Source organism: Takifugu flavidus, chromosome 20, assembly GCF_003711565.1.
Source record: "Takifugu flavidus isolate HTHZ2018 chromosome 20, ASM371156v2, whole genome shotgun sequence".
Taxonomy (NCBI): Eukaryota; Metazoa; Chordata; class Actinopteri; order Tetraodontiformes; family Tetraodontidae; genus Takifugu; species Takifugu flavidus.
Window position 1 is genome coordinate 9,767,279 of NC_079539.1, and position 15,719 is coordinate 9,782,997.

A 15,719-nucleotide genomic window follows, 5' to 3' on the forward strand; every position below is an offset into this window, starting at 1 on the left:
TTTCTGGACGGCTTAATGGAGATGAACTTACAGGACAGGAAGTGGACACAAGTACTGGAGAGATGAAGGTGGAGCTGCAGATGCGGATGTGCAGCATTTAACTGCTTCAGCTGGTTGGTGGTGTGTGTTTGTGTTACTGTGTGTGAATCTGGGACAGTCTGGGAACGACAGGCACCTCAGATGATTATACTTGTTTTATTTACTGCACACTGATCTGGGAACTGTGGTACTGAACAAGATTTGGGCAACGTCATGGATCATTCTGCATGTGTAGAAGCTAAAATTATGAAGTTTGTTGTCTTTTTTTTTAAAAACTATAGTCATCTTTATGATTGGCATTGTATACTATGGAAATTGAAACCAAATTAGGCAATTCTAACTTAAATTACATTTAGTTTTTAGCAATATTTTTCATTTCAGTTCGTGTTAATAAGAGCTCTACAGACTGACTATTAGTTACCCGCCAGTCATTGATAATTATGACAAATAAAGTAGCGGCTAATTAGGATTTATGGGTAATTAATATCAATGGCTCAGACCACAAGAACTCTATGCAAAGCTTCCTACATTAGCTGAATTCAAACCAGCACAATCAGTAATTCTTCAGTGATGGTTCTGTCCAAAAGCTCATTTTTATCCCTCACCTGTGTCTGTGCTTCCACAGTGACGGCAGTGACGACCGCAGCAGGAGCGAACTGACTCTTTGCTGCTAGCGGCTGGAACTAGAAGAGGATTTAACGCCTCTGTTTAACAGCAGAGCTGCAATGGCCTCAGCTTTCATTGACAAAGTTAGATTTTAAAAAACAACAACAACATCAGGACAAAAAGGCCTTCTCACCCTCAGCTTGTGCTCGCTGATATGAAATACAGTGGCGACACGGAGCTTGATGGTGAGCGGGACGAGGGTGCGTGGTGTCGGGTTCATCTGAGGCTTCGGGTGCTTGGACCGACACACTCCTGTGTGTTACTGTAACCAACAACCAAACACACGCCTGACTCGGTATGATGTTTGTAAGTGGGAAAATACTACATGAATTTAAATATTAACTGCCTATCGTGGACTCTGCTGTCCTGGAAGGGTCCTTCTTCCTGTGGACAGTGTTGGTGTATGAAGCTGCAGACAGTGTTTGGGTACATCTGGACACCACAGACTGGGGGGGTGTATGGGGATCATCTGAACATCCCACTAAGAATAAACACATCAAACACACTCAACAATGTGTGAATGTAATATTCATATTAGATCAAAGAGTTATGAAACACTCTACTGTCCTGTCCTTCATTAAAGTTAATGAAGAATTTGGCTTTAGGATATAACTCGGATTCTACATGTTCTTTAAGAGAATGTCAGATACGAAGGCTCACTTACAGACGTCAGGACTGTGTCTTTGACCACAGCAGGGTCTTTTCCTGACCGCTGCTCCCCCATCTGTGTTCACTGCCCTGCTATGGGAGGGGGGGGGGATTACCTGTGAGATCTACGTACACGCGCTCTACAGCCCACATTAAGGGGAAAAACCACCAACCTGACACGAGGTGTGGACGTCCTGGGGTGATGGTGGTTTTCCTGAACCATAGTTGCACTTGAGGACACTGACTGCCCCCTCTCTTTCAGACAACTTTCTAGCCTCGTGTGCAGTCTGCTCACCTCAGCCTGCAGCATCTGCATGGAAACACTGACAGAAAATGGATGGAATCGCTTTGAAAAAAAATAGAAGTGGTCCCCAAATCAACCACCATATAACTTAAAATCAAACAGAAGTAGCCTGTGTTTCACAATAATGACGTCCATGCAAGTGTCAGTGCAGTTGCACACGCATTCAAAACACAACCACGCAACACCACACACCATGTGGAAACAATACCTCCTAAACTGTAACCACAATCAATAGCAGCCAACTCTGCAATAAAATACAAATTGTTACACAATGAGAGTTGAATATTGGGTTTTCATTATATGTGTGACCTGATGCAGCAAAGACATTTTCAACATCACGTCTCAGATAAATATTTGACATTCTCTATAGGTCTCAGCATGGACACGCAAATCCTTTCACGTGTATCCACACTGCAACTGTCGGGTCACACTCACCTGTTGTTGGGCAGCTCAGGGAAGCTCCGGGCTTTGGGACAACTTCCATGGCAGTGCTGGGAAGAACGGGAGGAAGTTGCACTGACAGGAGTGACCGACTCTGCGTAGCGGCCAATCCGTCCAGCTTCAGACACAGAGGAACCTGAAGACAAAAAAGACAGCAGAATGCAACACCGATGAAGAAGAACAATTACAAAGAATCGTCTTTTATAAGATTCAAAGATGTCAGAAGTAAAAACTCACTCGATGGCTCAACGTCACTCATCTCGCTCTCGCTTTTTTTAAGCCAGGACTGATGAGAGCAGGTGAAGGTCCTTCTCCTCTGTCCCTTTCTGGGTTTGGTTCTCCTCGGTTGCTTTGAATTGAACTTGGACGTTGCCCTGAGCTCTGTTGCCGGGCAACAGCTTGGCAACAAAGAATAAGGATGTGGTGATGTAACCACACCACTGTCTGGGTTCTTGGAATCCCTGTTGCGAACCACTGAAGAACTGTGACAAATGTTAAAGAAATATTCAAAATACAGACACAGATCAGACAGATCCGTTTGTTGCAACAGTAAATGCACGTGTATTGTGTGATGAAGTCGTTTCAACCAGGCACAGACCACCCCACCTCTCTATTGCTCCCTGATGGAGAAGACTGGGAACTCCTGTAGGAGTTGGATGGCGGCTCTCCGTACCATTAAACCCACTATCGGTCTCCGGAGAGAAGATTCCATCCTGCTCAACACACAATGAAGACACATTGTAGCTAAAGCTGAAAGCAAAACAAAAAGAAAAGAGTGCTCGGCGTGGAAACATTAACATTATTATCAATCTACTCTCCAGAGACAAGAAGAAGCAGTCAACATTAAGTGGACAAAAGTATTTAATTATGTCTGTTGATTATTTAATTCAGATATTTGCTTGATACAGGAAGCACCTAGCATCTAGTACTGCAGTCTCATTTTCAAATATTTTTCACACAAAGTAGACCATTCTGAGGTCTCTGGGGCTTTACTTTTACAGGATTTTACTCTCATAAGACACAAGTTATCTCAGCTACTTACTGTATTTCAAAATAAATCTATAAACAATATTAAATAATGTGAGCATTTAGGAACAAGAGCAATTTAGCCATGGAGCATTATAACCCAGAATGGGTGTGGGCTAGAAGGGTTCATACCAGTGAAGCGCACGTTTAACGTTTTCAGCTTACTGTTGGACACTGCTGTTCATAAAACTTGGGGGCAACAAGGCCTGACCTCAATGTCACCAAACAACTGGAACGGTGACTGCATACTAGCCCTTTAGCAGCTAATGCTAATTTTGCCACAATTCTTGATGTTACCATAACCTGAGAAGGCATCCTGCAGCTCCCAGACTGAAGTTTGGAGTTCTTCTTCTCCAAGGCAGCAGTCTCTCCCAGACTGCTCAGGCTACTGCTGTGGGATGTTTTCATCTCACATCCTTGTCTGCTGGAAGGATCCAGCATGATGGGCTGGCTGACGGGCTGTGCGCCGCTATATGAATGGGGAGAGGAGTCCTGGGGGCTGATGGGAAAAGAAACATGTTAGGTATAAATTGTTTTATAAAAAGGTCAAAGTTTACAGTTTTTCTCAACTGGAATATTCCATCCAGTTTGTGTTTAAGACTAACCTCTGTTGAGGCCTCTCTTTTACTTTCAGCTTTTCAAAGCTTTGATTTGATTCTTCTTCCTCCAACTCCACCGGCTGCATGTCTGGTTTTGATGCAGGGGGAAGGTGAGCTTCGTTCTTCTGACTCAGAGCTAAAGGCTGAGGGATTTCCCTGATGCTTTGATGGCTACTTATGAGGGACAACATGCATGATTAAATATGACAACACTTTAAACAATCAACCCCCCCCAAATATCCTCACTCACTTATCTGGTGGTTTGTTAAATTCTCCATTGTGCCCAGCTTTGCCATCGACAGTTCTGAGGTGGAGAGTTTCTTTCTGGGCTTCTTCTCTGTCCCTCTTGTTGCTGATGGAGCTGAACATGGCTGCTGCTGCTGCTGCTGCCTGTTGTGGCTCAACCACTGAAGGTATATGTGTTTTCTGGGAGAGAGAAAGACGGAAATCTGATTTTACGGCAAGAATAAAGGCCTTGAGTCAAGATTTTAGAAATGCGAATATAAAGCAGCATGTGAGATGTAATTCATCTCTACTTAAGCCACAAATTCACACATCGCATGACGGATTAAAGCAAATTTCAACCAGGGTGCAAAAACATGAACCATGACTTTGGCCTTGGGCGTGAACGCATCATTTTAGTCCTGCTACATGCTGCTTGTACGTGTGTATTTTCTCCTCTTCAACACAAGGACCAGGGGTAAAAGTCTCTAGTGGTGTTGTTTGGTGGTACCTGAGGGTCAGTCAGGTATTCTTTGGCCTCTGAAAGGGAAGGGCTACGAGCTAGAGTGGGAGAAGGCTCGAAGGTCAGCAGATCCTCTGTTATTTGCTCTGCATGCTCCCTCAGTTCTTCCATGTACAGAACACAATCAAAGATCAGCCCCTCCAGCTCCCTGAGGGACACACAAATATTAACACACACCGGGGGATGATTGATGAACGTTCTCCTTAATTTGCTTTAATTCTCACCGGTCAGGGTCAAAATGGCTATTTTCTTCCTCTTTCTTCAGCAGTTTGTGCTCATCCTTTGCCAGCAAGAAGCTGCTCTCCAAAGATCGGAGACCTTCAAAAAGCTGTGAGAGTTCCTGAAGACGAGTGTTGTTGATGAGTATCTTTATATGGCGCTTAAATCGTTCTGTTAATGTGAGATTTTACCTTTCTTTGTTCGTCAGGTTTGAGTTTCCTGCAGTTGAGGAGATCCTCAAACGTCTGCAGCTGGAAGTAAAACTGGGAAATTGAGCTTCTGATTACATTCAGGCCCCAAACGATTGTGAACAGTTGCTTTACCTGGTGGAGAAACTCGTTAGCCTGACTGCAGAGAATCCTGTCGGGCTCTTTTGTTACTGGAGAATCGGGGGGATCTCTCGGAGTATCTGATGAAAGGACAGAACCGGTAAATTCTGGTCAGCCTCGTTGAACTATGATGGTTAAGACTGAGTGGGATAAATATACATTCTGGAGTTCTGTGTCCATTGGAATGAAGAGAGACCGAGCTGGTCTCTGCTCTTTGGGCCTGAGGGAAATTCAGCATCATGAACTTCGAGGCCTCCTGGTTATAAATTGACTGCAGCAAGTGGCCGGGCTTTGGACCATCAGAGTGCAGGTTTACCTGCAGACAAGGACAGGTTATAGTAGCAGCACACCAACTATACGTATATCTTTAAATGTGCCAGGGCATTTTTACAGAAATTACACAATATTAGTGCCTTTAACTTGATATAAGTGCCTTTAACAATTGTAACACTGTCATGAATTCCAATAATTTCCACAACTCTTGGTTTTCTATGCAATTGGTGTTTTATTACAGGAAAAATAAATAAAATTCCATGTTTATTCTCCTGACAAATGTGGGAACTACATGGGAAGTTACAAACTAGAAATTGAGAATTGGGGGAATTAGTGGGAGTCGTGGGCTACCACATTGAGAAAATTTGCCTTTAATTGTTTAGAAAAAGTAAGATGAAAAGTCACATTAGCTTCTATTTCTTTATTTAACAAAACCAGGAGTGACTGGTGACGCAACACTAAAGGAATGATGCCTTTTCCTTCAACGTCACAGTAAATCATGACAGGTGAAATCAAGAGAAATTCTAAATGTTAACTTTCTCTTCTACAAAGTAAAATGAGCCATCACAGAGAACCAAAAAGGATGCATCACCTGCTGTAGTATAGAACTAATCTTTCAGTGTAAGCCCCTCCCCCACCTCTGATTTCATGGAGCAAAGGGAGGGCGGGGGGGGACAGATGGCAGTTTAGTGTTATACTGAAGGAGAACCACATGAGCTGAGGCACTGAGAGCTGATTTTAGGGTGCTGATATGGAGAACACAACAAAATGGGCTCATAATTCATCTCAGCAGCTCCCTGCCCAGAGACTAAACCTGCATTAGACGGTTATAGTTGAAAAAGAAAAGACAAGTAAAAAAAAAGAGTTGTTATTGACATCAGATGACTGATTACAGGTGGATCTAACGTAACAATTTTGCTTGTGCACTCAAAGATGCACCAGTGGCAGCTCTATTGTTGCAAATGGGCCTTTAAATGCAAACCGGAATTAAAAAAGGGTCATTTGGCTGAAGTTTTCTATGAATTTGTCTATTGCCACAGTCATTTAGAGTTTACCTTAGCTGCCAGGCGCAGATGGTCAATGGTGTTCTCTGCCTCCGCGTATCGAATCCACAGTTTGTTGTAGTTCTCCTGCAAAAAGAACTAAGCGGTGAGACAGAACAAAATGAAGGCAAAGAAAAGCAAAGACGGAAAGTTTGGGAAGGGAGCAGTGCGGAGGATTTTCCCTGTATGTTGTACTGAGCCCTAAAGTGTGTGATGATGATATTCCTTTATGTTTATCAATGCCCGGACTGGAATCTCACCTCCAGCTCACTGAGAAGCCTGGTGGCCTCTTTGGGGCATCCCAACTCTTGACACTCTGTGGCAGAAGGAACGCCCGGCATGTTCGGTCCCACTTCTTTCCCACCTCCAGCCGAGGAGTCACACCCTGTGGGCGGCCCGGTCGACAGGGACTCCCTTTGGGAGCACAGTCGACTCTTGGGTGGCTTATAAAGGACTTTGGGGAAGTTAACCCTGGGTTTCACATTCGAGTAGTCTGGTGTGGAGCCATTCGGGCGACTTTTACTGCAAAACAAAGACAGGAAAAAATCCAGGTTGTTCTTCATGAATGGTGAAAGCTGCAACATAAGCAGATGTGTCTCACCTGGGATTTTTCAGCATAGCAGATTTACGACTGGCTGTGGGATTCCTGTCGGCTCGACTTGATGTGTTTTTGGAGGCTTCTGTTGTGAATGAAGCGGATGAACGTGCAGCATCAGGGCAGCCCTCGTCCATCGTCCTTGATGAGGGAGTTGGCGGTTGGCGATTCCCATCTGGAAACTTGGATCCATTCACCAGCATGTTGGCAACACCTGACACGGTTTCTCCTGGAAACGCGGCTGACGGCGGGAAGCAGGGACCCGGCCTGAGGTTCGGTAAACTCCTGTGTGTTTCTTCGAGACCTTCTGTGAAGCTCAAATCCAAAAAGGTTTCGGCATCGATTCCCAAAGGAGCCGGAATTTCCTCACGTGCGCAGGTCGCTGTGGCAGGTGAGACGCGCTGAAATATGCGGCTGCGTTCTTTAGCGACACCTGTAGCTTGTGTAAGCATCCCAGATGGGTGAGTGTGTTTGCTTCTATTCTGTTTCCTGTCAGTCCTCCTCATCACTCCTTTGTTTTTCTTGTCTCCTGTCATTTCAGCCTCGCTGTTGAGACCTGTGGACAGAAGAGAGGCGATAGAATCTGTCCATTCGACACAGGTTGAATTGAAATACGGTAAAATCTGACCTGGAGACTGTGTCAGGATCTGCACATCTTCTGCTGGCGACTTCCTGCGCGGCAGAGACCCGCTCCGGTCATGACCCATCTCGTCCAACCGTGTCTCCGTCTCCACTGGAGCCGGAAGTCCAGAGGGCACTTTGTGACAACTTTCCCCATCATCGCTATATTCCCCAACTCCCACAATTTCCAGCGCTTCCAACAGTCCGATGATGCCATTCTCATCCATCAGACCGACAAAATCATCGTGGTCGTCGCTCTGGCTGCACCCACCCTCGCAGCTGGTGTGTGAGGAGGCTGGGGTCAGAACGAATTCCTCTTCTCCTGAGCTCCTTTTGGTCTCCATTCGCCTTCATTAACTGTTGCTCTCAGGAGAATCCTCAGCATCGTTCTTGTTTCAAGAGCTCTCCTGGGAGATCATGAGTGCAGATGCTTAAAGACCACACCCCTTGGAATGCTCAAAATCACATTCTCACAACATTAGGAGCAGGAAGCTGTAAAAAAAACAGGTTGAATGTAAAAAATAAAATCAAATTAATTAAACTTACAATTCTTCCATTCATCAACACGTCTTATACAATTAAACATGTTATTTACTGTTTCCAGGTCAGTTTCAGCAGCACTTGCTGGACAAAGGAACCCTGGCATCATCTATTTTTTCATTTGCAACCACAAAATTATTTCTGCAACATTATGCAACCAGCCGCTGCAAAGACAACACAATAAAACCAGCCTGTGAAAGCAGGAAAATGGCAGCAACACTGTTTCTAATTAACAAAAGTAACAAGTTTCATTAACACCACACATTACTGCAAGAAGCTTACTACAGTTACAGATTTTGCACTGGGCAACAACCCACAAATCTCACAAATGCTATCAAACCAATATATATATCTATATACCCCATTTGTTTTGACTACACTCTATTAAAACACAGATACACACCAAGTAGCCAAAGTAGCCAAGAGAAAACTCTGTGTGCATTTAAGGAAGACCACATTAAATGAAAGCATGGAGAAACAACTCAGAGTTACTGCAGGTTAGGAACAGCCTAGCATATGTAGCATAGACTGTAATGTGTTTATAGTTGTCATGAATGTGGTGCTTAAACACAAATACAGCTATGAAGTAACTATTAGGAAGGTAATGCATCTCAATGATAAGGAGGGCAATGCTGGCGCTTCCCAGAGATGTTCTAAAGCATGGCTAAAAGATGAGATTTAAAAGAAAGCCAGAAGCAAAGTACAAAAGGTTAACTATTGCATTTTAATTTAAGAAGTTTCCCTTAATTCAGAACATCTGCTTGGTAAAAACAGTAAGAGAGGAACTCACCTGTTGCACTACTCATTTCTCCTACTCACTCCTATAGCAACTCAGGATTTAGCTCAGATGCCAGATGGGAAGAATTAAGCTACTTTAAAACCCCTTTATGGGGGTTCAGCAATTGTACGGCAACGATGAGCATTAATACAAATGCAGGACAGGAGGTCTCACAGACGTCAGTAGGGTTGTGGCAGAAAGTTGTGTGGAGGCTGCACTGACAGCAGACAGGAATGCTAATGTAGCAACAGCTAATGCAAGCTGATGGTCACTAGGACAAGACAGCTAATCTGATTAGTAGCCCAAAGAGAGCTGAGGACAGACTGAAAATGTAGGATTGGTTAAGGCTGGGCTGTTCACGGACTACTGAAAAAAAGACTTATTCTATTTTATAGTGGAATACAAAAAGTTTGAGCATCTTTGGTCAAAATGTAAATTAATATTTTCACAATGAAGGTTTGGCATACCTAGCACCTAGTAGCACCCTCTTTGGCCAGTGTCACAGCTTGGAAATGCTTTTTGTGGCCCACCAAGACTCTTTCAACTCATCTCTGAGGGCTTTTGCACCATTCTTCCTTCCAAAAGTCTCTCAGTTCTGACTGAATCCTGGGTCATCATACACACACTGTTGTCTTTTGTGGTCCAACCACAGGTTCCCAGTGATGTTTAGTTCACAATGTGCCGCTTGAGGGAGTCCAATGCAGATTTTGAAGTGTGCTTAGGATCATTATCCACCCGTAGAAGACATCCTCTTTTCAATTTCAGCCGTTTTATACTGATGGTTTGTTGTTTGTTGTTTGCTTCCAGAATTTATTGGATTTCTATTGAATCATTCTTCTGTCGACTCATTGAAACGTCCCAATTCCATTGGATGCAACACAATACCAAAGCATGATGGAACACAGTTGGACAGCTGTTCTATACATGAAATTCTCTGCCTTTTCTTCTCCAAGCAGGACTTTGCTCATTGCAGCCAATGAGTTCACCCTCTCATCCTGTACGATCCCCCAGCCTTTCCTAGCGATGACTGGAAACAAGCCTTGGTCCTAACAGGAAAATTAAGGTCTGATACATCGGTCAAAGCTACAGTAATTACAATGCTTATTATTTCATGTTATTGGACAGATATATCCTTTTAGGTACAAACAGAATTTTGGTTATTATTTGCAGCAATGGATATTACTATCAAGATATTTATAAATATTGTTTCTATGTCATATTTTTCAGCGCGTTAGAGCACATATGTTTTGTGTCAATGTCAAGTTTCTATACTGCAAAAAGTTGAATATGCTTATTGTAGCTTCCTAATGCTGCTTCCTGTGTGTGTTTAATAGAAAGTGGAATAAAAGTGAATGTCAGCAGTTTTCAAATTTGTACGAATTAAATTGAAATGTATTTTAAAAAGATGACTTAGCTGTTTAGCAAGTTATGAAATTCAACATTTGCATTTATAACACAATAGAAATGATGTGTACAAGTATATAATGCACTGATTGTTATAATCACTGATTGAAAATTTTAAAAAAGGAGAAAAAAGTCTCATTAAATGAGACCTGCGCAACAACATTGCTGTTAACCAACCAGTCCGGCTGGCCTCAGATATTTACAGTGTTCTCAGGAAACACAAGAACAACATCAATCAAAGCTGAAAGATATAAGCAGCATTTTCTCGCACAATATTAACATTATTCTGTAGTTCTTCGGTGCAGATTTTGCAGCGGCAGCCGCGGATCTGCCCCTGATCTGCCTCTGATCTGCCCCTGTCACCATGGCACACACACCACAACAAACCCGGGCATGTTACTCCCCACACGATCCACTAAAGCGGTGTTACCATAGATTCTACAGACAATTCATCATTAGTTAACCAAAATTAAGTGCAGATAGCGATAGGTAGCGGTAACTTTGAGCTAATAAAATAATCCAAAGTTTGACATTGATACCACACATTTAGACTGCAAATTAAGACAGCGCTTAATAAGACAAGCGTCAGATCCGCAGTGTTGTTACCTGAGGTCTCCATAGTTTGCATCTCGTTTGTGTCTTGCAGAAAAGTTTGGTTCTGTGTATAAGCTAATTAAAGATTTCTCCAGTGTGGCACTGATTTAAGCTGGTAGAGTAGTTCTGGCTCCTACGTGCTCTTTGGAGGAACAAAGTAAGCCCTCAGTAGCCAATTACAGGCTTTTCATGTTCATCTAAATAACATGTTGAAGGCATACTTTGCTGTATAATGATAAAATAACCCACTATTTTACTTACTGAAACCAGAGTTCTAGCATACTAACTTAAAAAGGGAAGTTTTAGCTCAGGTTTGTTTCCTAACAGACTAAACTCAGGTCATAATGCTCTCACTAACCGGCGTGCTAATTGGTTGGATGGCAGATGTGGGCGGAAACAATTGCGTTTCGAACAAATAACGCGGTAGAGAAGTATTTTAGTTTATTTTATTTTTTACTCATTCTCAAATGTAAAATATATATACATCTACTGAAAGGGAAATAAACAGGGCAGAAACACAGCTTGAGAACACTCAATCCTGATACCTGTTTACATCCTTTCTATTTTTTCGGATGGTCAAAAGACAGAGATGAAATTACATGTACATACAGACAAATACATTTTTCTATTCATACCAAATTGGTATGTATAGAAAAATGAATATGTCTGCAGATCGAGCCTTTGTTCTTTGTTTGTATGTATTCTTTGTAGATCGATGCAAATTAGGTTGACCACTAAGAACAGCAGACATTTATTCTCAACCTGCAAGAAATACATCAAATGACAACACATCATTAGGGAATTTAAAATATGTCACAGATTAATTATTTACATTGATTACAATAATAATAATATTGGAGGCTCTAACAGCTTTCATATTTCGTGATGATCAACATATAAATACATTTTAATTCAACATAAAAATATTAATATTGGGTGTGGGCCGAATCAATCTTTATGTATATATACATCCCAGAAGAGAAATCCCTTTGATAGCATCATTGACAGGATGTGACTTTGTATTACAATTTTAAAAACAGATGATTTCTTCTGATATTGGAGTCAAAAGCAGTAAAAATGTCAGTAAAACAACTTCAACCCAGAGTTACTCAGAGTTAATGCATTAGATTTCATGAGAAATGGATTCAATTTCAAGCATAAGGGAGAAATATCTCATTCAAATATAACAGTCAATCTCACTTTTTTGCCATCTTCATCTTGGGAGAGAGGTTTATAGATAATCAATTGCAGACTTATTTATCAAAATCTTTTCCTTCTTTCACTGCTATCATTGACAACAGAAACCTGTTAAGAAATCTCAATTTAAAATGATCCACAGGCTCCAGATTATAAACGTGCTATGAAATAAATTTCATTTGACCCCTTCCAAATATTATATGTAAGTATGTGGTCACATGATGGTCTTATTATTATGTACTTTTGTCCCTCTATTAATCAAATCCTGGAAAAAGGTTAGCAAAAGAATTTCTAATATTTTTGGTAAGGAACGGGATCTTAATCCTTCCATCCTTGGATCGCAACCCCCACTGAATCTTATATGTTGTACGTTGAGGCTGCTTGATGTCCTTCTCTCCGGTGTGTCCTACTCCAGTGGATCTCTGACAAATCTCCTGAGCTCTCACAGTGATTACAGAGCGTAGTGGACCCAGGCTGAAGGAGAAACCCAAGTTATTTTATAAATCCTCTAACCTCTTTTTTTAAAACTATATTGAAGTGGAAATGGTGTAGACATTATAGACCATTATGGGCTTATTTAGTCTGACTTACCTAGAACGAGCACCACCTGACCTCTTGTTGGGAGACACCATCTCCACTGCTGAAACATAACTGCCATGGCAGATCTGCTTCTAACCATAAAATATGAGAAGATCACAGAGTTGATGATCAACTTCATGAGGCAGCAGGCCAGTCACTCACCACCCATCATCCATAACAGAGCTGTGGAGGTTGTTTCTAGGGGTGAACATTACTGACCGTGTAGACTGGACACTACAGAGCCTGTCTCTGGTAAAAAGGGCCAAAGAGCCTGTCCTGCTCTGGAAGAGGAGACAGCTGTCTCCTCCCAGGCTGACTACTTTTTAAAGAGGCACCTTAGGGAGTGTTCTGACCAGCTGCATCTTGACCTGATTTGGCAGCTCCGGGGCCTCCGATAGGAAGACATAAATTGATGAGGACAGCATAAAAGATCATCGGGTCCTCGCTGTCCAAGACATTGCGCTCACATGCGGTCTCGACAGAGCGTGGAACATATTCACACACCCACAGCTTGGACTGCTCTCCATGGACAGCCACACTCTGCAAAAGCTTCACACCACAGGCCAAACACATACGGACACATTCATTTTTTATTGTCTTTTGACATCACTTATTTGTGTAGACCTCTGCTGGACATATGGACATCTTTATTTATGCCTTTTATTCTGTTCTTGTCCAAATGGTGAGTTGTTTTTTTTTTTTAATGCATACAACCCTCTTTCAGATGTGTATGTCTAACACTGTAAGTCTGAATGACAACTTCTGTTCTATTTTTGTATCAACCAAACATATCCTGACACTATACTGCCTGGACATGTGCTCATTTACCTCTCAGCTTTTCTTTTGGTGGAACTTATTCATTTTTTATTCTTTATTCAGAAATTTCCTTTATATTTGTGCTAATGTCACCACCCTCCTTTACTGTGGGGGAGTTTCTTCTCACCATATTCTGTGTAAAGTGAGGTGCCTTCGTGTCTTATGGCCTATATAAACTAAAAAAAGAATAAAGATATCTTTTCAACATACAGACATGATCATCAATGGTTCTGTAGCTGTGTATAGATGAGGGGAACACAACGATTATGTCATTTTTTGACTCACTCACATACACATAAATTAATATATCAAATTAGGTAAAGTACGGTAAGCCATTTGGTAATGGCTGCTGTGCTAATGTCATTACACACAGGATGATTTTTAGCTAAACTGAAGTCAGATCTTTGGCGCTGACATTAATTCCACCTTTTGTCTTGTAGTGTCCTTGCTCTGGAGGCACACAACGGGAGCTCAACACTGTTAGCGGGATAATTTCTTTCATAATTTTTAGATAAATCTGTCATCTCTGTTTGGTAATACCATTACAGCTGAGATGGAAGGTCCTCTTCTTGCACTGTGCTCTGCTGCTGGCCATAAATGATGGATTTCCACCAGAACAGGACAGCGGCAGAGGTGGGCCCGGAGCTGTGATGATGGTTTCTCCATCCTCGTGAGTTCTCTCATGTTCAGTTGGTTGACAAACGAATAACACAAGTAAAATGTACTTTATATCATGTATACAAAAAAAAAACCAAAAAAACAAAAAACAGTCTCACAATAATTTATAATAACTCCTTGGGTTCAGTGTGTACTACAGTACATCACCAATAAACCAACTCTTCTCATCATCATCAATGACTAGAGGATGGAAGGTTATGATATCTATAAAGAACTTGCACGCAGCACGTGAGTCCTTTCCTCTGCATGCTGTCATGTTAAAGCTCCTTCAAAAGCATCTCAGGCCAGTGATATTTCATCCACAGCTGTCTTCCTAGGTGTCTTCTAAGCTCTACCTCAAAGAAAGAAAGAAAAATGAAATAAAGAAAGACTTTTTAAAGTAAATATCTATCTGTTTCTAGCTCATCCTGATGCAGTCCTCGGTTGAGTTTATGCATCATGGTTGACTCACATGTGGAAACTAGGGATATGTGATATTTATTATTATATTATTTTATGATATTTTGCCATTTTGTAGTCTGCAGGTGCACAAACACCCAGCTGGTAATATACACATTTAAACACAGACTATATAAGTAATTCAAAAACATACCAAACACTCCTTAGCCCAACTTATATGACTTATATGAACTGGGTCATAACTTTAGAACATTTTTGGACACATTGTGATGACAAAATGTTCAAATAAAGTCTAAATCAGCTGGTGATAACAAACGTGCTTCAGCAGTACTTTAGCATTGTTGATGTCGATTGTTCTCTGAAGAAGAACAAAACACTGGTCCAATATTCAGATACTTAGTCAGTGAAGCGTTCATGTCTTCTGTAAAAAGAGAAAACTTGACAACTTGGTGGATGTTTCTTTTTGGAGGATAATCAAATTTATAATTATGCCGCGTTTACTCTCATTCTTCAGTATATCCTTACTACTTGTAGCTTTTACGTTTTGTCAGTAGGGGGCAGTATTATAATTTGCTTCGTCCTTGGACTCACGTGCAGGTTTTTGTTTACTTCCGCATTCCATCAGAGAAAAGCCGCATCAATAAACTGGCCTTTCATTTCTGTCTTTCATCTGTTTTGTGAAGAACCTCATCTGTACACAGGCATCACTGTCAGAGTCATATAACATGTACAGGATTCAAAAAAATAAAAATTGTTTTTTTTTCATGGGCTAAGATAGGTTGAAAACCCTTCAAACACATCACCAAATGTGGACCACAGGTCATGAGCCATATTTATGAATCACAAACAGCAGCCTCCAAAACATGATGACAAAATAAAATACAAGCTAATTAACTTTTACAAAATGCATACATCTCACTGCTTATGGAGGCAGGAAGTGCCAGTCATCTTGTTCATCTGTTAGAGTCTAACATGACTGATTAGAGACATATACTATTGTATGGTTTTGGCAAGATTTTAACAGCTGAATATAAGTCAACACAAGAGTTTATTCAAAATATAAGAATTTATAAGCAGTGATCATATTTCAGTTGGCTTGGTATACACTGCCCTTCTATTTGTGATTGTCACACTCACCTTACTTCTGCTCTGTGAATTCCATTGTAGCCTGGCAGACATAAAGGTA

General features: G+C 41.5%; 1 protein-coding gene across 5 annotated transcripts in view; it reads right to left on the minus strand.

Annotated features, from left to right (window-relative positions):
- The window catches only part of akna (AT-hook transcription factor), an 11,998-nt gene extending 1,009 nt beyond the window's left edge, over positions 1-10,989 (minus strand). Inside the window, exons 1-22 of one of the 5 annotated variants that reach the window (XM_057018771.1) lie at positions 10,877-10,989; positions 7,556-8,040; positions 6,934-7,483; positions 6,593-6,854; positions 6,345-6,419; positions 5,176-5,332; positions 5,011-5,096; positions 4,879-4,938; positions 4,693-4,808; positions 4,457-4,616; positions 3,974-4,149; positions 3,730-3,897; positions 3,422-3,623; positions 2,705-2,811; positions 2,336-2,580; positions 2,093-2,234; positions 1,527-1,676; positions 1,370-1,446; positions 1,049-1,186; positions 839-967; positions 645-722; positions 32-158 (exon numbers count right to left, since the gene is read on the minus strand). In XM_057018771.1, the coding sequence (XP_056874751.1) occupies positions 32-158; positions 645-722; positions 839-967; positions 1,049-1,186; positions 1,370-1,446; positions 1,527-1,676; positions 2,093-2,234; positions 2,336-2,580; positions 2,705-2,811; positions 3,422-3,623; positions 3,730-3,897; positions 3,974-4,149; positions 4,457-4,616; positions 4,693-4,808; positions 4,879-4,938; positions 5,011-5,096; positions 5,176-5,332; positions 6,345-6,419; positions 6,593-6,854; positions 6,934-7,483; positions 7,556-7,892 (3,542 nt within the window). In that variant the 5' untranslated portion in view covers positions 7,893-8,040; positions 10,877-10,989. Of the gene's footprint in view, positions 1-31; positions 159-644; positions 723-838; positions 968-1,048; positions 1,187-1,369; positions 1,447-1,526; positions 1,677-2,092; positions 2,235-2,335; positions 2,581-2,704; positions 2,812-3,421; positions 3,624-3,729; positions 3,898-3,973; positions 4,150-4,456; positions 4,617-4,692; positions 4,809-4,878; positions 4,951-5,010; positions 5,097-5,175; positions 5,333-6,344; positions 6,420-6,592; positions 6,855-6,933; positions 7,484-7,555; positions 8,041-10,876 lie in introns of all 5 variants that reach the window. The other 4 variants (XM_057018768.1, XM_057018770.1, XM_057018769.1 and 1 more) reach the window with 4 other exon arrangements.
- Positions 10,990-15,719: the final 4,730 nt, after the last annotated feature.